The 22290-nt window shown below is 53.8% G+C and overlaps 3 protein-coding genes across 5 annotated transcripts in view; all 3 read left to right on the forward strand.

Annotated features, from left to right (window-relative positions):
* Window positions 1-4743, forward strand: part of R3HDM2 (R3H domain containing 2) — a 156179-nt gene extending 151436 nt beyond the window's left edge. Inside the window, 7 exon segments of the mRNA XM_036018759.1 lie at window positions 162-307; window positions 2333-2432; window positions 2764-2848; window positions 3717-3734; window positions 3737-3883; window positions 3886-3992; window positions 3994-4743. Of these exon segments, the coding sequence (XP_035874652.1) occupies window positions 162-307; window positions 2333-2432; window positions 2764-2848; window positions 3717-3734; window positions 3737-3883; window positions 3886-3992; window positions 3994-4113 (723 nt within the window). The 3' untranslated portion in view covers window positions 4114-4743.
* A 2092-nt stretch (window positions 4744-6835) lies between these two features.
* Window positions 6836-13291, forward strand: STAC3 (SH3 and cysteine rich domain 3). Of its 3 annotated transcripts, none has more exons than XM_036018760.1 (12): window positions 6836-7066; window positions 7774-7840; window positions 8121-8379; window positions 8615-8712; window positions 8932-9004; window positions 9866-9963; window positions 11508-11574; window positions 11758-11807; window positions 12090-12175; window positions 12328-12379; window positions 12469-12606; window positions 12831-13291. In XM_036018760.1, exons 2-12 carry the CDS (start codon window positions 7775-7777, stop codon window positions 12927-12929), a joined length of 1086 nt encoding a protein of 361 aa, XP_035874653.1. In that variant the 5' UTR covers window positions 6836-7066; window position 7774; the 3' UTR covers window positions 12930-13291. The 3 variants fall into 3 exon arrangements, with proteins under 3 accessions (XP_035874653.1, XP_028388527.1, XP_035874654.1); XM_028532726.2 differs by having other exon boundaries at window positions 6838-7066; window positions 8115-8379; XM_036018761.1 differs by lacking the exon at window positions 7774-7840 and having other exon boundaries at window positions 6839-7066; window positions 8115-8379.
* Window positions 13292-19878: 6587 nt separating this feature from the next.
* On the forward strand, window positions 19879-22224 carry NDUFA4L2 (NDUFA4 mitochondrial complex associated like 2). Its single transcript, XM_028533153.2, has 4 exons — window positions 19879-20000; window positions 20374-20462; window positions 21292-21352; window positions 21470-22224. The coding sequence occupies exons 1-4, from the start codon at window positions 19944-19946 to the stop codon at window positions 21524-21526; spliced, it is 264 nt and encodes an 87-aa protein (XP_028388954.1). The 5' UTR covers window positions 19879-19943; the 3' UTR covers window positions 21527-22224.
* Window positions 22225-22290: the final 66 nt, after the last annotated feature.

Genomic DNA, 22290 nt, shown 5'->3' on the forward strand with positions numbered 1-22290 from the left:
GTTAGGCACTGGTATGAAGGGGGCAGTGTGAAAGGGCAGTCTGACTTTGGCAGAGTTCAGCAAGAGAAGTTTCCCGAGGGAAGTGAATTTTAAGCCAAGCCATAGAAACCATCCAGAGATAATATTTGGGGTTACGTGACGTGTACTCTTCTCTCCCACAGGCCAGCACGCAAATGAGCAGCAGCCCCATCACCTCTCCTACCCAGTCCCCAGCACCCTCTCCTGTCACCAGCCTCAGCAGTGTCTGCACAGGACTCAGTCCCCTTCCTGTCCTCACACAGTTCCCGCGGCCTGGGGGTCCCAGCACAGGGTAAGGGGTTAACTTAAGGCTGCCTGCTGTCACATTCACCCTTCACATCCCACTGCCAAGTGGGGAGACTGAGAGGGTAGCCACAGGCTGGGAGCCAGTGTGGCTGACCAGCCAACTCTGGGAGCCAACTATTTTATTTTATTTTTTAATCCTTACCCAAGAATATGTTTATTTATCTTAGAGAGAGGAAGGGAGAGAGAGAGAGACAGACATCAATGTGAGAGAGAAACATTGATCAGTTGCCTCCCATACATGCCCAACCTGGACTGAACCTGAAACCTAGGTATGTGTTCTGGACCAGGAATCAAACCTGTAACCTTTTGGTGTACGGGGATGACACTCCAACCAACGGAGACACCCAGCCAGGGCTCTGTAAGCCTACTCTTATTTTAACCTCTCTGTCTGGGCCAAGGACATTGGCCTCTTTTTAGAGATGGCCATAGTTAACTTGCTCCAGACCTTGCTTAACACAAATAAATAAATAATATATATTTATATATAGTTATATATATAAATAAACACATAGCTATATACACACATATATACATATACATGTATGTATGTATGTATAAATAAAGTCTTACAGATTCAGTATTACCAAGTAAGGTGGCTATCAGCCAGGGAAAAAAAGTTCACTGAGCTTAGTTTCTTTCTTTCTTTTCTTTCTTTTTTTTTAAGATTTTATTTATTTTGCTGAACTTTCTAATGAACCAAAGAGTTCAACCCATCAATACTGAGTCTGAGGCCCGGGAATATGGCCCATGTCAGAAACAGTATGGTTTTATAAGAGGGAATACTGGATTTGAATTAAAAGACTTGGATTCAGATTCTGCTTCCACCACCAAGTAGCTTTGTGATATTGACCATGTTACTTAAACTGGGAACCAAACCTCAGTTTTGTAATCCATAGAATAGGCTTAATCACACATATGGTGGGAATAAGCTTATCTGCTTTCTGCCTTGGTTGTCACACACAGTATAAGGTCATCTGTTGTGATTAAAAACTTTTAGCCCTGGCTGGCATAGCTCAGTGGATGGAGTGTGGGCTGCGAACCAAAGTGTCACAGGTTCAATTCCCAGTCAGGGCACATGCCTGGGTTGCAGGCCATAACCCCCAGCAACTGCACATTGATGTTTCTCTCTCTCTCTCTCTCTCTCTCTCTCTATCTCCCTCCGTTCCCTCTCTAAAAATAAATAAATAAAATATTTTTAAAAAATAAATAAGTAAAAATAAAACCTTTAAAGTGCTCTGAAATCTATTTACCAACAATAATAGCTAACACTTTACGGTGCTTAGTGTGTATCAAGCATTGCTATGCTTTACATGTTTTATATTCATTAACCTTCCCAGCAACACTAATGAGGGAAACACTACCCAACATCCATTTCTAGTAACAGGGCCAGGATCTGAACCTCAGCGGTATGGCTGCAAGTCTGTGCTCTTCTCCACTACACTGTATTCTGACATAAGTCAGAAACTTGGTCCCTGGGTTTAGGGTGTGGAGAATTTCTGTAAGAAATAAAAACATTCACCCCGGCTGGTGTGGTTCAGTGGATTGAGTGCTAGCCTGCAAATCAAAGGGTTGACGGTTCGATTCGCAGTCTAGGGCACATGCCTGGGTTGCAGGCCAGGTCCCCAGTAGGGGGTGTGTGAGAAACATCAAATACATTGATGTTTCCCTTTCTTTCTCCCTCCCTCCCCATTCCTCAAAATAAATAAATAAAATCTTTTTTAAAAAGAAGAAAAAACATTCATAAGGGTCTGTAGGTTTCTTCCAGGGCCTTTTGTCTACAATTAACAAAGCCCTTCAAGGGTGAGGGAACCTAATATTCCTTCCCATTTGTCTGAAATACATCTGAGACCTAAGGGGTTTAGGTCAGAGAGACAACTCTCTAATCAGTCATGGGCACTCCTATTATAGAAAAAGTAGGAAAAGTATCTATCTCCAAGGCCCCCTGAAGTCTCACTGAAGTCATATTATGAAGTTCAAACTCCCATGAAACCATCTGCTCTCCCTCCCTAGGTGATGGGCGCTACTCCCTCTTGGGCCAGCCATTACAGTACAATCTGTCCATCTGCCCTCCTTTGCTCCATGGCCAGTCGACTTACACGGTGCACCAGGTAAGGGTGTCTCCCGTCAGACACCCCTTCTCATCCAGGCCCGTATCTCTGAGCCATCTACCTCAACCAGCTGAGTGGACAAGGGAAACAACACAGAGAGAATGGGCAAAGTGGGAGGGACCAATACTGATTCTTCCAGCCCATCCCAGTGTTCAGAGGGAGGGTCTCTTTGTTTCCCAGCGGCAGCTCATTGGCCATTCTGACGGCCAGGTGTTGGAGGGGTCCTCAGGGTTGGCTGCTGCTGCTTAATCTCTCAGACGCACACTGGGATTCAAGGCAGTTAATGTTATTTACCCAGAATGCGTATTATCTTTTGATGTTGATGTTGAAGGGACAGAGTGGACTGAAGCATGGAAACCGGAGCAAGAGACAAGCACTCAAATCTGCCTCCACTGACCTAGGGACGACAGACGTTGGTGAGTGACAGGGTGCTGAATCTCCAAGAGAATGTGCTCACCCCTCCAGTCCTGCATCATCAGCCCAGGATGGCTGGGAAAAACCAGCTTAGGGTGGGGGCTGGGAATGGGATCCTTTTGTACTATGAGCAAGGAGAAGCTAGAGAAGTGAAGTATCGTTGTCCCCCTTACCAAGGTCCTGGGGAAGACGATGGTAAAAATTGGGGGTTGCTGAGCCTATTACTAACACAGAGTCTTGTGGCAGTAGTCCTGACTTCAGTCTAGGATGTCTACGTTTGGTAATTCTACACCCGTTTTAGGAGATGATTGACGAGAGAATATGGGGGAATAACTCTTCTCCTACAGGCCTTCATAGGAGGCCTACAAGATCTCTCAGGAGTCCCCCTACTTAGAGCAGTTTGCTAAACAAGGAAAGGAGGGAAACCAACTTCCCTAGATGATAAGAAAGAGGAATCTCTTTAGGCCAGCCTCTGGGAAGGGATCTACGGAACATATTTCAGATCAGGCTATTGACTTGATGAAAGAATATCAGCAAAAGCCATCCTTCCTTCATTACAGCTCCCTGTGAGGGAGCTGAGGTATGGTCTCCAAATCTTAAATCTGGGATCTGATTGCAGTCTGTTCTGGCCTACATCGCTGGGCTGGAAGAGAGAAAGGTTCCTCTGCTTCCTGTAGTTGCCTTGGTCAGAGTCTGGGTGGTAGGGAATGGGGTTGATGGGGGAAGGGGACAGGGCAAAGTGGGAAATGCTGGGCTTTTGAGGACATTGTACACAGGCTTGGTCAACTGGAGACTTTCTCTGCAGGGCCACTGTCTGGCCCTTCCTACTCTAATCCTTGCCCAACCATGGTCCTCTTTCCTCCCTTCCAGTCCTGGGGCGGGTGCTGGAATGACGGATCTCCCTGAGGGCATCACTCGGACTGAGGCGGACAAACTCTTCACTCACGTTGCCATGTCCGGCGCCAAGATCCAGTGGCCTCAAGGGACGCTCAAGGGGCTGCCTGGCGGGGGTGGGGGGGACAATAGTGGGACTGCCGAGAAGGCCGCCACGCGTACCTCGCTGCCTTGTACACCATCGTGGCTGTGTTCCCCAGCCCCTTGGCTGCCCAGAATGCCTCCCTTCGCCTCAACAACTCCGTGAGTCGCTTTCAAACTTCGAGTGGCCAAAAAGAACTATGACCTGAGGATCTGGAGCGAGCCAGCTCCCAATAAACAGGAGGGAAGGGTACTCGCAAAGCAGTGGTGGGGGCAAGGTGGAGGGAGTTGAGGCGCCCTGAAGGACCGTGGACAGAGGGAGAGAGGAGGTGGCGGGCCCTGTGCTGGAGCCTGAGACAGCAGGGACGAAGACAGAGGCAGACACACTCACACTGGCACTGGACTCCTCCTCACCCCCTGCCGTGGGTCCTCCCGTTTTCCCTGGCGAGCCTCTGTCTGCTTCCTCCCCTTCCCATCCTCTTCTATTATTTTTTATCTCCTCTCCCACCATGAAATGAATTTCATATTTTTTGGTCAGGTAGAATTGGGAGGGTCTTAACACTCCCCTATTCTGCTATTTCCTTACCATCCCAAGCTCCCTTTTCTTTTTGGTCTTATGAATATATTTATATGGACAGAATTAAGCAAATGAAATTGAACTTCCCTTTCTTCTCACTTCCCCCATCTTGTCACCCCAACCCTGCAGAGTTGAAACTCGGGCCTCCCCCCGCCCCAGAACACTCGTACATCGTTTGTTTGAGGTTCGTGCCGCAGTAACAGATATAGTATTTAATTGCACATACAGATGTTTGCTGGGTATATTCACTGTAATTTTATTTAATCTGACTTTTTGTTTGTTGGGGGTTTACTTGGGGGGAGGTTGATTTTGTTTTTAAATATATAAAAAAAATCTGTCACTGGACGTCAGTCCCCTGTGTTTCTCTTGCCACTGGTGTGGTAGGGTTGGAGGTCCTGGGTGGGCATGGCCCCACAGCGTCGGAGGGATGTGCCGTGGGCTGGGGTGGCCTTTCCAGCGCATGAACACATACCTTCCTGATACTGTTCCCATGTCCATCCTCCCTCCTAACACATCATTCCCATAGGTGCCTGGGTCTCTAATGAGACCTTGGTGCTGGACTCTCCCACTCTGCCCACTTAATTGTGGTTTGTCAGGCACATCACTTCTACTCGAGCTCTGCCTGGGTCCTTACCAGTAAAATAAAGAGTTGGACTAACGAGGTGACCTCTGAGGTTTTTTTCCATTCTGTCAGTTATGAGGCTGAGCTGCAGAGGGAGTAAGTGAGATCCAGATCTGGGCTGAATGCTGGCCGCTTACCTGTCCGTCCAATCTGCCAAAAACTCCCCTGGGATGGAATACGTGGCCTGCCTTAATCCTAAAGCCAGAATACTGGGTTCTCCCTCGCAGGAACAGTAGGGATGTTTCTTACAAGAAAAGCACCTTGTAGTACTGAGGTGCCACGTTATCCAAGTGTGTTCAGCAGCCCCTGTCCTGTGCAGCTGAAGAAAGGTGAAGAGCCCTGGCTGGCGTAGCTCAGTGGATTGAGCGCGGGCTGGGAACCAAAGTGTCCCAGGTTTGATTCCCAGCCAGGGTACATTCCTGGGTTGCAGGCCATAACCCCCAGCAACTGCACATTGATGTCTCTCCCTCTCTCTCCCCCCCCCCCCTCCCCCCCTTCCTTCCCTCCCTAAAAATAAATAAATAAAATCTTAAAAAAAAAAAAAAAAAAAGGTGAAGAACAGAAGGCACTTGCCTGCATGATGGAGCTTTTCCTGTCTGAGGCTTCTCAGTGCCAGCCTATATTGCAGCCCATCAGACCACAGTCATTAAAGAGCCTGTAGACCCAGAACCTTCCAGCAGCCCCTTTCAGTCTCACCCACCCCTTATAGAGGAAAGAGCAGAATTGACAAAAAAACATTGCCCTGGAAATCTCTTGGGTCCAGTTAACAGTATCTCTAGGCTCCTCCGAAGCTTGACTGGCCCTATCTCCAAAATAATCCTTTACTTCTTAACAGATACAAGGAATAAAGCAGCACTACATCGCCACCTCCAAATTTTTCTCCTCTGAGATGGGAGTACCCTTTCCCAGCAGAGCAGGAGGAGGCTGCGAGCCTGTGAGATAAGAATGCCAGATTACTCGCTGACCCGTCAGTTCAGTTCGTACACGGGCACCAGAGGAGGGAGATGGAATCAGGCATCAAAATGACTGGGGAGTGTGAGGCCTGACCGTCTACCGTGTCCAACAGTTTGCAGTTCTCCTGGGGAATGGGATATTACAGATGATAAAAAAGAAAAAACCCTCCCTATGTGGCAGCTCTTACAGCCTTCTGTCCCGTGTCAAGACCGTCCTACCTGATCATCAGACCCTCACTCCCACAGAACCTCCCCGCCTGGCTTTTTTAAAATAGCTCTTAGAAGTCCCTTTACCCTGAGGACAAGATTTCGGAGAAACAGGAGGAACGTGCCTCTGGGGACAGTCAGAAGAACAAAGCAGTACTGTGTGTGTTTTACTCCCTGACAGGATGGCCAGAAGGTACCTTCCCACTTCCCACAGAGAAGAAAGCAATCCAGTGTAGCTGAAAGAAGAGCTCCGAAAATTCAAATTTCCCTTTCTTCACCAGTTCCCAGTCCTTTCCTTCCTAAAGGTTTGAGGCTAAATTGACACTAGGTGGTATGGACACATGGCCACAGGATGAGGGATGGCAATGGCTAGGAAGTTAAAGGTGTAGTTCTGAAAGCAGGGCCTGGGGAGGCAGAGTCAGGGAGATTTCACCCTTGGCAAAAGGGGATTGGGAAAGCTGTTTATAATTAATCTTTATCTTCAGTCACCTAAAATTACCCGAATGAGTATACAGCATGAACACTGTCGCCTCCTGAATTTAGCCAGTACTGATTGCCCTGCACACCACAGATGAAATACCAGGGGAGAGCAGCCCTGGGGGAAGGGAGGAGTTAGGGTCCAGCCCTGCCCATACCTCCCGTGTCCAATTTCTCTGTGTCAGCTGTGTCATTCAGCTGTCCACTTTCTTCCAGCCCTGTCACTTCAGTTCTGACACCAAGGCAAGAGCCTAGGTCTACAAATACCATCTGGGTAGCCAGTGTGAGCCCAGAGGGGATTGGGGGGGCTTAGCCCCCAAGGGAGAGGACCAGCCCTCCTCCAGCACCACCATCAAGACCGCAGGGGTTCCCTCTTCCCTCCAGACTGGATTGACAGGGAATCTCAAACGTGAGTTGCCTGTTCATCTTCTTTCCATTTTCCGGACGGCTCACCCTACCTTTCCCAATCTGTAGTCTATTCAGCTTCTCCATTTCTCTCCTTGTCTATGAGTAGTTTGGGTTTTAGGAGTGAAGTTATTCTACTCCAGGACGAAGAGCTAGGATTGGAGGGTGAGGTGGGGGTGGGATCCAGAGAAGGGAATAGTAAGGGAAGGAAAGGCTCATATTACTGTGAAAACTTAAAATAGCTGAGGCCTGAGGCAGGCTGGGAACTAGGCACTGGGCCCCCAGAGCTCAAGAAAGGAGGAGGAAGAAACGTCCCAGCCTACCCTTCCGCACGTAAAACCTCTGGAAAAAACGGAGATCCGGGAAGGTGCGTCATATCTCTACTGCCCCGGGAGAAACAAAGTGCGGGTAGCAAAATCCCCAGACCAGGCAGCTCTGAGCATGGTTTCAGAGTATAGACTGGGGGGGTGCCCTCAGGGTGGAAGAATGGGTATTGCTTGAGGAACTAGTTGGGAAGTTCTTCAGTCTGTTGGGCTTTTCTCTGGACCCCCATGGAACCTTCCTGTTCATAAGCTCTGTGAAAGGATCTCTAACCAAATTTCCCCCGAAGCCTCCCCTTCAAGGACCACTCTAGTGCTGAGGGACAGGAATAAGGGAGGGAAGAATGGCAGTCAGGGATTAAATGTCATAGTGGGGTCCAACCTCTTGCAGCATGACAGAAAAGGAGATGCTGGAGTCCCCTCAGCCCTCCTTCCCAGCAGAGACTCGGAAAAGTGGGGTGAGTCTGGGCCTCTGGCCACCAGCTGTGGGGAGCTGGGGAGCCATGGCGGCCCTTGAGGAAAAGCGTTTGAACTGATCCTCACTCGTGCCTCCTTCACCGTTAGAGTGCCTGCCAGCCTCCGCAGCTCCCAGTACCCCCAGTGCTGGCCTGTGCCCTTGCCCCAGGCTAGAAAAATGCCTAGTTAGCTTCAGCCTTACCTACTCTAGGGAGCATGACATTTCTTGTAACACTGGGTTTCCTTCATTCCCTCCCTCCCTCCCTCCCCACTCAGCTACAGCGGCTGAAGCATTTATTCAGGAAGCAGTCTCCTGGGACAAAGCAGATGGAGCCTCCCCCAGAGCCCCAGGCCAACGGGGAGGCAGTGGGCGCTGGGGGTGGGCCCATCTACTACATCTATGAGGAAGAGGAAGAAGAGGAGGAAGAGGAGGAGCCACCCCCAGAACCTCCCAAACTTGTCAATGATAAGCCCCACAAATTCAAGGATCATTTCTTCAAGAAGCCCAAGTTCTGTGATGTCTGTGCCCGGATGATCGTGCGTGAGTCCTGAAGGGAAGCAGAGGGCACATGATGCTGAAGGCAGGGGACTGGGAAAGGGTGTAGGAGAGGAGGGTTTGTGTAGCAGGCCGGCTGTGGCAAGATTTGGCTTTAAGAAAATACTGCTAGAGTGCTGGGTCCCAGACAGAAAAAAGACCCAAGAGCTAGAGTAGCAGCAGCAGTACGAAGGGAGAGGGAATCTGGAACCTCACCCAAATGTTCTCCCCTTCTCCCAAGTCAACAACAAATTTGGGCTTCGCTGTAAGGACTGCAAAACTAACATCCACGAGCACTGCCAGTCCTATGTGGAGATGCAGAGATGCTTCGGCAAGATTGTGAGTAGGCTTCCGGGAGCGAGCAAGTAAGAGAAAGGGGACATGTTGCCAGCTGCCTCCTTGCCAGTTCCTCCTTAGGTCATCCTCTCCGTTTCCCTGCTTTTTCTTTCTCAGCCCATCTCTTATTTCAAGAAGGGGTGAGCACTCATGGGAGAGATGGGGTTCTGGGCCCTGCCTTGCCCTCTCTAATGCTTTTTCCCATCCCATCCTGCCCTACAGCCCCCTGGTTTCCATCGGGCCTATAGCTCCCCACTCTACAGCAACCAGCAGTACGCTTGTGTCAAAGATCTCTGTAAGTGACCCACGTGGACCCTGAGGGAATGGGCAAGCTTAGAGATGGTTTCAGCACCACCTCTAGATATAGAAACCAAATTCCGAAACAGGAAGATTCTATATATCATGGTTCTCTCTCAACCTAACAGTTGAGCCATCTTGGAGGCAGAGTCCGTATTCCCCTATTTGATAGCTGAGAGAGAGAGGATTTAGCTGGGTCTCCACACAGCTAGGAAGAGACAGAGCCAGGACTGAAACTTTCATCTGCCTAACTTCAAATTCTGTGTTCTTCCCATGCAAAACCATTTCTAAGTGAACAAGGACTCTAGACGGTCCTCATCCCAGAAGAATGCCAGGCTCGAGGCCAGACCAAGAGCTGTGGACATCCTGGGCAGATTCATAATTTGTATTCTTTGACGGTGTGCCACTTATTTGGAGGAGAGGCTGAATTGTGTGTGGAGCATGGGTGTGCCACTGGTGGTAGCACCCTGGCTTGCTCATGCCACTGAGTAGAACAAACAAGCCAGAGTTCAAGGACCACTCTCCTTACAAGGAGAACAGTGATTCCAAGCATTCCCCAATTCCCAACAACTTAGCAAAGTTGTCTTTCTAACATCATACAATGCTCTGCCTGAAAGGAGTGCTGGCATATTTTCCTCCATCACATTACATGTCCAATTATATTTTTAAAGCTCTTAATAGACTGATGACCTAGGTATGCCCAGCTGACAGCTTCCTTGATCACACACACACGCACACACACACACACACACACACACAGATCTACTCAGTCCTGCCTCTCCCTTAGGAAGTCTCTCTTTCCTCCAAGTTGTTCCCAGCCTCCCCAGTAACGTCTTCTTTCTTCTCCCATTCCCACTAGCTGCTGCAAACCGTAATGACCCCGTGTTTGAAACCCTGCGCACTGGGGTGATCATGGCAAACAAGGAACGGAAGAAAGGACAAGCAGATAAGAAAAATGTGAGTACCACCCTCTTCCAGGGACCCCATGGAGCAGATCCTGTCTCCTTTCTGGAATGCTGAAAGAATCTAGGGATCCTTTTCCCCTAAAATTGCACATAACCCAACAGACAAATGTTTGCATGCAATTTTAGAGAGCCTCAGGTTAAGAACTTCTGCCATGGTGTATGTTGACTCTGGGAGCTCCCTTCTGAAATTATCAGATTAACCACCAAAATCAACAGAAGGCTAGGCCCCAGGTCCCTGACGTAGCTGGACAAGAGGCCAGAGCTCTGCTTTTGGATCTGAGGAAAAGAACTTGCGAAGTAATTCCAGAGTCATGCAGTGGTCTATGAAGATCATCTGGTCTGACCCATTTACCACATAGGCGAGGTAACTGAGGCACAAAGCTACTGGCCAAAAGCAGCTTCGCTTCCTTTTGTAGTAGTGTTTCTAGATTCACAATGCCACACACTTGCATTCACTTCAGCAAGGAATCTGTTGGCATATCCATATATCTTTCTGGATAACCAGGATGGACTAATGGAGATAATGGTTACAGTTAGCCGGATTCCTAAAATTGCTTGCCCGACAGTACCCAGGGGATCCTAGTCCTTTAGGGAGTGTCCAGCTAGAGGGAGATTTCTGATGCTCCATCACATGATTTGGTCCCTGGTCCTCACCTGTGAACATTTTTCTCACTGATGCAAATGAAGATATAAATGGTGTACCCCTCAAGTTAGTGCGAAACCTAGAAGGGAAAACTTACATACTGAATAATGTGTTCAAAAATCTTATAGACTGGAAGAAAGGCCCAAAACTAATAATTTGAAATTTTGTAAGAAAAAATGTACATATGTGTTCTTGGATTTAAAAAAAAAATCAAATGCACAAAAACAGAACTAGAGATCTGGTTTCGAAGTAGTTGATGTGGAGGCTGGGTGTGAAATAGGGACCTCTGCGGAGTGAGCTATGACTGTGAGGCACTGACAGTGTGATTTGGCTGCTTCCAGAAAGACTGGCACATTCGGATTCTATTTTCTTAAGGAAATTATAAAAACGGTGCTGCCCATTTTTCTCTTACACAGTGAAGTGTTTTTAAGGGCAAGCATAGTAAAGGACATAGAATTGGCATCTTAGGGAATGATCCGGAGAAACTGAGAATGATTAGAGAAGAAAAGACAGGAAGGACATGTCAGCTGTCCTCCCACCTCTAAAGGGACTATGCTTGTTCTGTATTTAAATCAGGACCAACAACTAAAAGTTACAGGGAGACTGACATAGGCTTAGTGTAGGGAACTGTCCTGTAAATAAATTGCATGGTCTGTTTTGCAAGGCACTGAGCTCCCGTCATGAGCTACACTCAAGCACAAGGTGGGTAGCCTACCTGCCAGGATGTTTTTGAGAAAGTCTCTGCAATAGGCAGGCGGTTGAACAGATATTTCCTCCAAGGCTTCTTCCAACCCTGAGATCCTATTATTCTATAGTTCTCTGGCCTGACTGGAGAGCCAGGGCAAACGTGGGTTCCCAAGACAGCATCTTCCTAACTCTGGTGCCCCCTCCAGCCTCTAGCAGCCATGATGGAAGAGGAGCCAGAGTCTGCCAGACCAGAGGGAGGCAAACCCCAGGATGGTGAGCAACACCCGTCTCCGTCCGCAGAGGCGGAGGAGGGTCAGGGGCTCAGCTGTGGCACGAGGAAAGGCGGGTAGGGGGCACGTGAGGTTTGGAGATAAGGAGGCCATGCAACAGAAGGGGAAGGGCATGAGGCCAACCCTCCAGGAGCCGGAGACAATTTGTTGCTGTTTCCCATCCTAGGAAACCCCGAAGGGGATAAGAAGGCTGAAAAGAAGACACCTGATGACAAAGTGAGAGTCCTTTCTCCCTGCAGGGACCATAAGCCTCTCCCCATCCCAGTTCTTGACACTACTCAGGGCCTCAGCCAAAAGCCCATACTTAGCGCATGGGTGCCCATCACCCTTCAGCTGCCTTCTCCACCGCCTTACACACACAGGCAGTACACTCCTCCTAGTGCAGGGACCTGGGAGACAGTCGGCCTGCAGTGTGTCTGGAGAAAGCCCCTGCCTTGAACTCCTGCCCCTTAGTGTGGGACAGAGGAACCCTGAGACTCATCCCTATTTCACCCCCAGCACAAGCAGCCTGGCTTCCAGCAATCTCATTACTTTGTGGCTCTCTATCGGTTCAAAGCCCTGGAGAAGGACGACCTGGATTTCCCGTGAGAGGCCTTAAGATTGGGGTGGGGTTGTACTAGGTATGGAGAGGGGGGTACCCAGGGCTTGGAGTCTATTGGGGCTGGACCTGGGTACAGCCAAGGGACTGGGTATGTAAGGCCCCTAAATCTCAGAGGCCCCCTCCTTCCTCCGCCAGGCCTGGAGAGAAGATCACAGTCATTGACGACTCCAATGAGGAGTGGTGGCGGGTAAGAGAAATGACTGAGGCTAGGGTGGGACGTGGGTTGAGTTTAGAACCTGATATTGCAAGACTTATTCTCCCTCCCCTCTCCTCCAGGGGAAAATAGGGGAGAAGGTCGGATTTTTCCCTCCAAATTTCATCATTCGGGTCCGGTCTGGAGAACGTGTGCACCGGGTAACGAGATCCTTCGTGGGGAATCGCGAGATAGGACAGATCACTCTCAAGAAGGACCAGGTTATTTAAAGAACAACAACAAAAACAAAACCCAAAACAGATAGCTCTGGTGCCCCAACCCAACGCCAGGCTGGCCAGCCGGGAACGCCTCTGCAAACCACACTCCCCACAGACGTTAACCTGTTAATGGATCTAGGAGGGGCCTCCATTACTCTGGGCTCCCCTGCTCCCCTCTCAAGCATTTTCCCTTGATTTCTCTCCTCCCTAATCTTTTAATCCTTTAGATCGTGGTGCAGAAAGGAGATGAAGTTGGCGGCTACGTCAAGGTCTACACCGGCCGCAAGGTGGGGCTGTTTCCCACCGACTTTCTGGAGGAGATTTAGGGGTGCAGGCGCCTGCTGGCGGGAGATAGCCATGCCCCGTTCTGGGCAGGCCCAGTAGAGATTGAAGAGGAAAGGGGCGAAAGTAACTATACTTCTGGGTAAAGGAGGAGAGGGAAGGCCCGCCAGAGCATGACGGGGCTCTTGGGAAGGGTCTGGTTCCTGCCCTCCTCCCCTGGTCCCTGGAGTCAGAAACCGGTGCCTAGAAGCAGCCTTTCCCGCAACTCCTCAGGTCCAGCCTTTGAAAGCTGGAGAAAGAAGAATGTGTCTCCACTAGGAGGCGCCCTGGGGTGGCGGCGGCGGGCGGCGGGAGAGGTGGGAGGCGAACTGTTCAGTGTTGAAAATTTATTAAAGTTTTGACAAAAGTAAGAAAAGTTTGTTCTTTAATTGGGGCCAAGGAGAGAGGGAGGAGAGGGCCTACACAGGGGTGGAAAATCCTCCCCAACTGTCTTATTTTACTACCATCGAGTAACCCGAAACCCACCTGTGCTGAAGCTGGTGGAAGGTAGAGAGACAGGTGCATCCGCCAGCGGTGGCCTCCGTAGTCAACAAAGAAAAGGGAGCGGGGCTGGGGTCCCCCCCCCACCCCGCCGCTGCAGCAGGGAGCAGGATCTGGGAGCAGGGTACGTGCCCTAGCTCTTGGCGATTTAGCAATGGACAGCCCCTTACAAATCGGAACCTGGCTCAGTGCCGAGCTGGGCCGCCAGGGGGCGATGCAAGATCTCGGTTGGAGAGCGAGGGACCAGGCGAGGGGGGGTGCGGGGAGAAAACTAGAGACAAGGAGCCGGAGACCCTGGGCCTGGGAGGGGGTGGGGTGCGTGCCGTCTCCATGGCAACACTTCCTCAAGTCCTCCGGGAACTAAGCAAGCAAGGCCCCGGGGCTTAACCCCTCCCGCACGGCCCCCGCCCCAGCCTTGACAGGTACCTAGTGAGAGGACGCTGGGCAGACAGCTAACCCGCTCACGCGGAGACCCCCCCTTGCGGCGCGCCGTATGCAAATATTTTTATTTGCATATGTAGACATGCAAATATACTGGCCCTGGTCAGGGTGGCAGGTGGCAGGGAGCGAGAAGGTGTAGGGAAGAGAGCTGAAGGAGACAAGGAGTTTGGAGACCTGGGAGCGGACCAGTGAGAGGCAGGCTGGGGTGGTCGCTGGAGTAGAGTAGGCAGAGGGTCTTGAGCTTGATGGCGGCTGGGGGAGGGTCAGCCGGCCGGCCAGGAGATTCTCTTCTCTTCTGCCCGTTGTCTGCCAGGCCTGAGGTTGGCACCACCTAGCAAGGTTGGCAGCGGGAGCCCAGGCACCATCTGCTGCTGGCGGGGGAGGGGGAGTGAGGACAGAGGCTCAGCTGGGCTGGGGAAGAGGAGGGCCCGGGACGGGCGCGCCCCCCTTCCTTCCAGAAGGCTGAGGTGTGGTGGGGGTAGGGAAGCACACAAGAGGACTTGCTGCAGCACCGGGTTCTGTTTGCTGTTCCCTTTGCTCTTGACTGTCCTGGACTCTGGGGCGGAAGGCAGGGTCATAAAGGAAGACTTAGATAGCACCCCTTTAATCGTGCTTGGGCTGCAATAGGACCAGACCACATCTCCTCCGACCCTCGACCACCACACATGAATCAAGCCTTTTCCCCCCATCTCTCTCCAGGATCTGCCTACCCCGAATGGGGTGGGGGAGCACCTAGGGCTTTGGTCGCATCTCTTCATCAAGCAATCTGATGTACTCAAAACCAGAGCCCCCCGAGATCCTCAAGGGGGGCCCCCACAATGCTGAAGCAAAACCAATTTACTGGCTCATTGGGCGGCGATGCTGGTGTGGGGGTACTGAGAAGCAGAGAGAGCGGCTGTTCTACCCCCCCCCCATACACTCGGGGGGCACCCCCCTTCCCCGCCTCGCAGAGCCGGCAGCTGTCCCTAATTAGAACGGCGGTTTAATTGGATTTATCAGCAGTTAATAGGAAATTAAGCAAAGGGCCCGAGAGGGAGGGCAGGAGGAGCGGGAGGGCTGGCTGTGCTGAGCTGGAAGGACGGGTGCTGGGGTGCCAGGGGTGGGGCTACAAGGCCCAGTATCGCGACTGAGCCCCATGGTCGTGCCCTCCCCACCCCGCCCCCAGTAGCTGCCTGCTGGTTGAGCCCTGGCCCGCTGGCAAAGAGCTGGTCTCAGGAGAGGGCATTGGGAAGACAGCGACCCTGTGTGAGCCCCAACACCCCTACTCCGGAAAGCGGCCGCCTGGGTGATGGATGATGCTGCCTCACGCTGCAAAGGTCATAAGTCCGGGCCAAGGAGTGGACTGCATCAAAAACAGACGGGAGGAGGGGCCGGTTACTAGGGTCCTGGGCACAATCTGCACCCTACTCTTCCTCAGTGCCCGCCCAACTCTTAGCGAGAAAAGTGCCCCTTGTGTCAGAAGATCGGGCAGCACAGGGGGGTGAGGGGGATACAGAGTGACCCTGTCGCCCACCCCTTGCCTCCTGGACGTGTTAGGGATCCTGGGAGACACCCTATGCAGCTGCGACTGGCTCTCTATGGCTCCTGCTCTTCCCCGCTCTTGCTGGGGTTGGGGTTGGCTCGGTTGGATGAAGCCAGGGTGACCCAAAGTCTGCACCAGCCGCCTGCCCCCGGGGGACCCAGAAAGGAAGCTTGCAGGCAGTCAAATAGGGTGAAGGGTCAACAGCCCCAGGCGCCTCCTGTCGTCAGGACATCATTATATGGCTAGGCTAACAAGACTTGCTAGCAGGGACCCCAGCGACTTCTCTGCCACACTCCACCACTGCAGGGCACAGGCAGCAGCTCCTACCTATGTGTGGGTATCTGTGCGTGGGTGAGTGGGTCTCTCTGTGCCCCTGGCAATTATAGGTGTCTATGCCTCTGGTGTGTAGCATGAGTGTCTGTGCCCCAAATGTGTGAGGTGTGTATATGTTGGGGTGTGTCCCTGTTGTGTATTTGTAGGGCTTGTCACCATTCTGTACCCGCTCCCACCCTCTATGATTTTTGTCTGTCTAAGCCCCTGGGTGTCTAAGTGTGCATGTGTGCTTTGCCGCGCCTGTGCATTCTTCACACCTGGATGTGCCCCGTGTGTAGGCATTTCTGTGGGTCTCCGTGTGCAGGATTGTGTGAGAGATCAGGAAGAGTCTCTGGTGAGTGTGTTGCTCTGGCATCTCCACCTGCAGGTGTGTGTTTCTGTGACAGTGTGTGGGCGTGTGCCTGGGTGTGAACTGCACAGCGGCGTGTAGTCGAATGACAGTGTGACGCACGCGCGCTGGTGTGTGTATGTGTGCGTGCGCCGGGCGCCTGGCTGCGCCTGCCGCCCCCGCCACTTCCTCTCCCTATTTCTATTCCTCTCTCCTCTCCGGGCGGGCTTGGCTCCGCCGTCCGCATCATCTCCATCCATTATTGAAGAAACAGCCGCGTCCGCTCCAATCACATCAACACCCCCGCCCCCCTCCATTCTGCTCGCCCCGCAGCCCCTCTGGGTGCTGCGAGGGGGTAAGCCGTGGCGCAGAGGGGGCGCCAGGCAGGAGCGGGTTCATGACCCTGTGCCCCGAGCCGGGCCAAGCATCGGGACGCCAGGGTTCCCGGTGGAGAGCGCTTTGCATAAACAGATGGCGCGGGCGTCTTTGTCTTGCTCGCTCGTTCACTCTCCGAGCGGCTGCCGGCTCCTCGGCTGTTTGGCTGATGCAATCATGATCCTCTCAGAGCCTTGGGACCCGGCGCCCTTAATAGCGGCAGAGAGGGTCAGGGGCCCCAGGGCTCCCGAGCAGATAGATACTGGGCACTGTGTCTTCCCTCCTGAGTATCCTCCACGCACTCCCCACAGCTGCAGAGGGAAGATGGAGGCCGTGCCGAGGTGACGGGCGTGTGGAGGTGACCGGGAAGGGGACACCAGGCAATGCCCCGAGGTGTCCCCAGGCTGTCCCGTTGGACTGCTACAGCCCCCCAGGAGCAGCAAGGCGGAGAATAGGACTAGAGCTGGTGAATGGGAGGAGGAAGAGACAGATAAAGGCAGTGACAGAGAAGTAGAGTGAAGGAGAGTCAACGGAGAGACACAGAGAAACAGATGCAGAAGGACAAAGCCAGGTAGAGAGCTGCAGAGAGAGAGAGACAGACACAGCCAGAATGATAAGGAGCAGAGAGACACAGACAGACACAGAGACACAGAGATAGACAGGGACAGACAGACAGGGCCTGAGGAAGATAAAGGCAGCCAGAGACTAGGACAGGCAGGGGGAGAGGGAAGTCTCTGGGCAGAGATGGAACCTGGGCATCTGTGGCTGCCCAGCCTCACGAGAGGACTTAGTCTGAACCTCGGGTGCCTGGGGCTGGCGAGGCGGGAGCTTCCGAGTCTTCTCTCCGGCCCACCGCGGGATCCACTGCCTTGGCTGCGGGAGCGGCGGGAACCGGGGACCCGGCGGGGACCCACACTCTAGGCGCTGACTTACCTGCTGAAAAGCCGTGGGGCGCAGAGCCGACGCGGCCCAACAGGGGGCGACCGAGGCATCTCCCCTGAGCGCTTAAGAGCAGCTCCGCCTCCAGGGGGCGTCCGCGCCCACGGCCCCTGCAGTCAGCTCGCAGCTCCGAGTCCGGCTTCTTTTGACCCGAGGCGCCGCCTGCACACGGAGTAGTGTCCTGTGCGGTGTAACGTTCAGAGTCCGGTCCCGGTGGGACGCCCGCCCACCCCTGGCCATGCCTAATCCACAGTTAATGACTTCTGCAGTCCCTCACCCGCTAGGTCAGCTTGGCCTGAGTCCTTCTGGTGGGAAAGTGAGGGGAGAGATGGGATCTGGAACCCAAAAGTTGTGTCCCAGCTCGGCCCTAGAGATCTTGATCCAGAGATGGGAGGGGGCTTAGAAATAGGGTCACAAAGAAGGGATCAGAGACTGACACCAGAAGCAGGTGAAAGGTCAAGGAGCCCCAGAGAAGCCAGAGCAGAAGCAATCATTGGAGAGTGGGGATGAGGCCAGAGGCTGGAGGGTCGGAGGCAGCGACTCTAGGAAAGGAGTGGGGCTGAGGGTCCGGGACGTGCTAGGTCGGAACTCACAAGAAAGGACACAGGACACCAGGCCAGGGCCTGAGAAGCAAACGGGCAGCAGCGCAGGGGCCAGACGTCCCTGTCAGGGTCCTGGTGCACCAATTGTGCCATATAGAGCCAGATGTGCAGCCCGACTGTGTGGCCCCTCGAGCTCGAGTTCCAGGATTGATTTTTAGTCCCAGAGTCAGGAGTGCTGGGGCGTACGGGTAATAGGACACCCTACTCCACGGCCCGCTGTAGTGAGTGTTCAGGGAGGGCCCGACTCTGCGCCGCTCTGGGTTCTGACATCCCTCAGTCCTCCTCCCCCGCCCCACACGCGCCTTGTAGCGAGTCTCTGTCTCTTTGTTTTCGCCCTGTCTCTGACACTTTATCTCATTATCCGCCGGAGGGAGGCGGAGAACCTGGGACTCCGCAGCCTAATGACAGCCGCAATTGTCAGAGCAGGGGACCCGGCCCATATCAGCGCCAGGGAAAGGGAGGAACCCCCCAGGTAGGGCCCCTTCCCCTCCTGTACCCAGAGTGTCCCAGCGGTGGGTGCACAGTTCACTCCTGCCTAAGCCGCCGCAGAGATCTGGAGGGGAGGAATTGGGGAGCTGCTGCAGGATCCGGATGCCCAGGGGGCGGCAGAGAGAGATAGTGGGGAGGTTAGCTTGGGACTGGGAGAAGTGGTTAGGGGGGGCTCCTGGGTCCCTGGAACCCAGTTCCTCAAAGACCAGTCAGTGAGCCTTCTCACCCTGGCAGCATTGCATACACCTGGTTTCGCTGCAGAAAGGGTGGCAATCTATCATTTGCCCCCCACCTGTTTCTGTGTGTCTTGTTCTCTTTCCTCCTCCAACATCTTGTCTATCCTTCCTTAACTGTTTTCCTCACCCCATTCTCCTCCTCTCCATCACAGCCAGAGGCAGAGTGGCCTTCTTGGGTGGCCCCACCTTCATCCCTATCCAAGATAGGCAGGGCCAGCAAATTTCTCAAGATTTATTCTGTACCAAGCCAGGTTTAAGATATCCCTGAGTCCCCTCAGCCTCCAATGACTACTCCAGGTCAACCACAATGCAGCTTGGTGAAACCACCCAGGACGAGAGGGGCTGGGGCAGCTTTAGTTCGGCTGGGCTGCCTGTCCCCCTCCTCCTTCCCCTGCACTGTGGTGGAGACAGAACCAGGGAGTCCTGCTAGCTCCCGGATGCTCTAGAACAGCTATTTTTCAACCTTTACATCTCATGGCACACATAACTAATTACGAAAATTCTGCAGCTCACCAAATAATATATTTTTTTGCTGATCTGACCAAAAAAAAAAAAAAGGTACCATTTTGATTCATTCACACTAGACGGCTATTGTTGTGTTGGCTGTTGTCATTGTTTTTACTTGACAATCTAAGGGAAAAGAGCTCAAACCCCCTAACCAGTCAGGTATTGCATGTTTTAAACATTCTTGCAGCAGAAGTCCAAAAAAAAAAAAAAAAAAAGGAACAAAAGAAAAGAAAAAAAAATGTGGCACACCAGCGTGCCACAACACGGCGTTTGAAAGTCACTGCTCCAGGGTCGTCAGGGCAGCAGCGCTGATACCCTCACTCTCCCCCCCGCCCCTCCTGGCGCCGCGCGTGAACATTCACATCTGCACTGTCTGGAGGTCTGTCTGCCAGCCCGTCTCACGGCGAGTCCCTCTCCCGCTTCTGAATCCTGTGTCAATCAATCTGGGTCAAAGCCTGTGAGGCCTCCCCCTCGGACCAGCTCAAAGCCTCAAGTATGATGGTGTTCCATGGGCCAGGATTCGGGCATTTGTAGGAAAGAGTGGAGAACAGAAGTCCCTCCAGTCTCCGGCAGTTCTTCCCGCTCTGAGCCTGCAACTGAGGGAGGAAAAGAAATGGGTGGGGTTGGGGTGAGTCGGTGCGGTGGGCTGGGCCGGGCTGACCCCTCCCCAGTGGGGGGCGGGACCCCAGGAGGATCAAGCGAGCAGAGCGGAGCCGCAGGAGAGGACCAGAGGCTGAAGAGGTGATATGGCGGGAACCAGTCTCGGGACGCGTCTCTACCGCCAGATCAAGAGACACCCTGCTGTGAGTTGGGCCTCCAGAGTCACTAATTCTAGCTCTTAACTTTCTCGCTGACCAAGCAGTCCCCAAATCTCTTAGTCCCCTCCTACTGCCTAGTTTCCCCAATGCCGCTAACCTTTTTCCAGGGTGCCCTCAACTCTCCCTGCAATACGCACCCGTGCCCCTTGACCCCCCCCCCCCCACAGGTTCGTAGTGAGGTTGGGGGGACGAAGGCAGGAGCTGTGGTATATGAGGTGCGAGCTCCCCTCTCCCAGAACGGCGGGGGCTCCAGTCCCCCGGCAGGGCTGAGGGCGGCTGGGCAGAAAATCCTGTAACGGGCAACTGGGAACTCTGGGGAGGGGGCCGACTCTGAAAGTGTCCTCGGTCTTCCCCGCAGCTCATCCCGATGATTGGCTTCATTGGCCTGGGCATGGGCAGCGCTGCTCTCTACTTGCTGCGGCTGGCCCTGCGCAGCCCCGACGTCTGGTAAAGGCCGGGCTTGGGATGCTGGCGTGGGTCCTGGACGGGGCGAGAAGGGTCAGGAACCAGCGTTCTCAGGAATGGTGGGAATGGGTGCTGGGCGGGAATGGGTGCTAGGCGGGGACCGGCCTCCAACACACCTGCCCCTGCCCTGCCCCGCCCGGCATCGTGGGCTGGAACACCCTCCTAACCTTCGAGAGCCCATTCCCCTTCGGCCCACCCGACCTCACTCTCCTCTGTGGCTGCAGACTCGGCCCACTTCGGGCTGCCAACCAAGCCCGGCTCCCCTACCCGGTTGCCAAGGCGACGCCACTCTGCCGGCGGCCAGCGGCCTTTGGGTACCTCAATATCCACGCTGGAGTGCTGGGGGTGTAGCCAGCTGAGCATCTGGGGGCACCTTCGGGGGCCGGGGTGACCAGGAGACTCTACTGCCAGGCCAGAGGCAGCGGAGTGAGGGGCGGGGGCTCCTGTCAGGAGCAGCCCTTCCTTGTTGGAGTCCGAGGCCCTTCACAGAAACCCCAGCCCCTGGGGATCTTTGCCTGATTCCCACTGCTCTACTCTGCCGGCTTGATCGAGGGTGGCAAGGGGCAGTGGGAGTCCCGGGGCCGGGCTGTCAATCCCTCATCTGTCCTCATCTGAAAATGGTGACAGCCTTCTTGTTTTGTCAGCAACCGCTAACACGCTCCTTCCCTGTCAGTCTCAGGGAAATGGACCTCCCCAGGGTAGGACAGGGCAGAACTGGGGGTGCTGGGGTAGAGAAAGAGACTCTGGGTGCTACCTTAGGCTCTAGAGCCCCAGCTCCCAGGGAGGAAACCCGAACCCTCCCTCTTCACAGCTGGGACAGAAAGAACAACCCGGAGCCCTGGAACCGCCTGAGCCCCAACGACCAGTACAAGGTACCCACGCTGGCTCTAGGGCTGCACCTCTACCCTCGTAACTCTCGGTCCCTGGGATGGCCCTCTGTACCCAGAGAGGCCTGGGGGACTCATTGCAACCCCCTCCCACTTCCCTAGTTCCTTGCAGTTTCCACGGACTACAAAAAGCTGAAGAAGGACCGGCCAGATTTCTGAGCCCAGCTGGGGCACATCGATGTACATACAGCAACTTCAGCCAGCCTCCTCATTTCCTCCTGTACCCGATGCCCCCACGCCACCCCCAGGGTGCCACTCTGGCCACCCTATCCAGCCCGAGTACAAAGTCCCCGTTCCCACGAGGAGGGGAGGCAGCTCCACCCCCACACTCTTCCCTTGCTCCCTGCAGCGGAAGCACCTCTGACCCTCAGCTTGAGTCCCACGCAGCGGGGGGGGGGGGGGGGGGGGGGGATATTAAGAGGTGGGGCAGCAGCTGGGTGGATCCATCCAAAAGGCTCAAGCTGGCCCCTCCGCTGGGCTATGGGTGCCTTGTGGGGTGTGGCACAGGCTACGTGTTGAGCGTGGCAGAGGTGAGCCAAGAGCAAGCAGGGGCCTCTGAGTGCCAAGCTACGTGGCTGGCCCCACGTTAGCCCAGATTCTGGGCTCCATCCCAGGGAGGCGCTGCTCTAGCTCGATTGGGCTCGCTGCCTGCTGCCCAGCCCGCTCTGGATGAGGCACCTCTATGCCCAGGGAGGAGCAGTGTGCTCCTCCCCTGTGCCTGCAGAGCCAACCAGCGCCCCCTCCAGCCTCACACCTGGGCCTCCCCCTGCCATCCCTCCCCTCCTTGCTCCCCTCCATCCCCTGGGATCAAACAGAAGCAGCCGTGGGCAAAATACAATTTCATTTAACAAATTGAATTTGCTGCGCCTGCTAATCACGTCTGGTGTCGGCTCTGATCACAGACAGAGGAGGCTGCAGCCTCC

Source organism: Phyllostomus discolor, chromosome 2 (assembly GCF_004126475.2).
Source record: "Phyllostomus discolor isolate MPI-MPIP mPhyDis1 chromosome 2, mPhyDis1.pri.v3, whole genome shotgun sequence".
In the NCBI taxonomy this organism is placed as follows: Eukaryota; Metazoa; Chordata; class Mammalia; order Chiroptera; family Phyllostomidae; genus Phyllostomus; species Phyllostomus discolor.

Excerpts from the sequence above, each read along its gene's own strand:
- STAC3 (XM_028532726.2), top strand. The coding sequence starts at position 7,775 with ATGACAGAAAAGGAGATGCTGGAGTCCCCTCAGCCCTCCTTCCCAGCA. Across the intron at positions 7,841-8,114 it reads CAGAGACTCGGAAAAGTGGG|CTACAGCGGCTGAAGCATTT; the intron begins GTGAGTCTGGGC and ends CTCCCCACTCAG. Across the intron at positions 11,575-11,757 it reads GGGAGGCAAACCCCAGGATG|GAAACCCCGAAGGGGATAAG; the intron begins GTGAGCAACACC and ends TTCCCATCCTAG.
- NDUFA4L2 (XM_028533153.2), top strand. The coding sequence starts at position 19,944 with ATGGCGGGAACCAGTCTCGGGACGCGTCTCTACCGCCAGATCAAGAGA. Across the intron at positions 20,463-21,291 it reads CTGCGCAGCCCCGACGTCTG|CTGGGACAGAAAGAACAACC; the intron begins GTAAAGGCCGGG and ends CCCTCTTCACAG. Across the intron at positions 21,353-21,469 it reads GCCCCAACGACCAGTACAAG|TTCCTTGCAGTTTCCACGGA; the intron begins GTACCCACGCTG and ends CCACTTCCCTAG.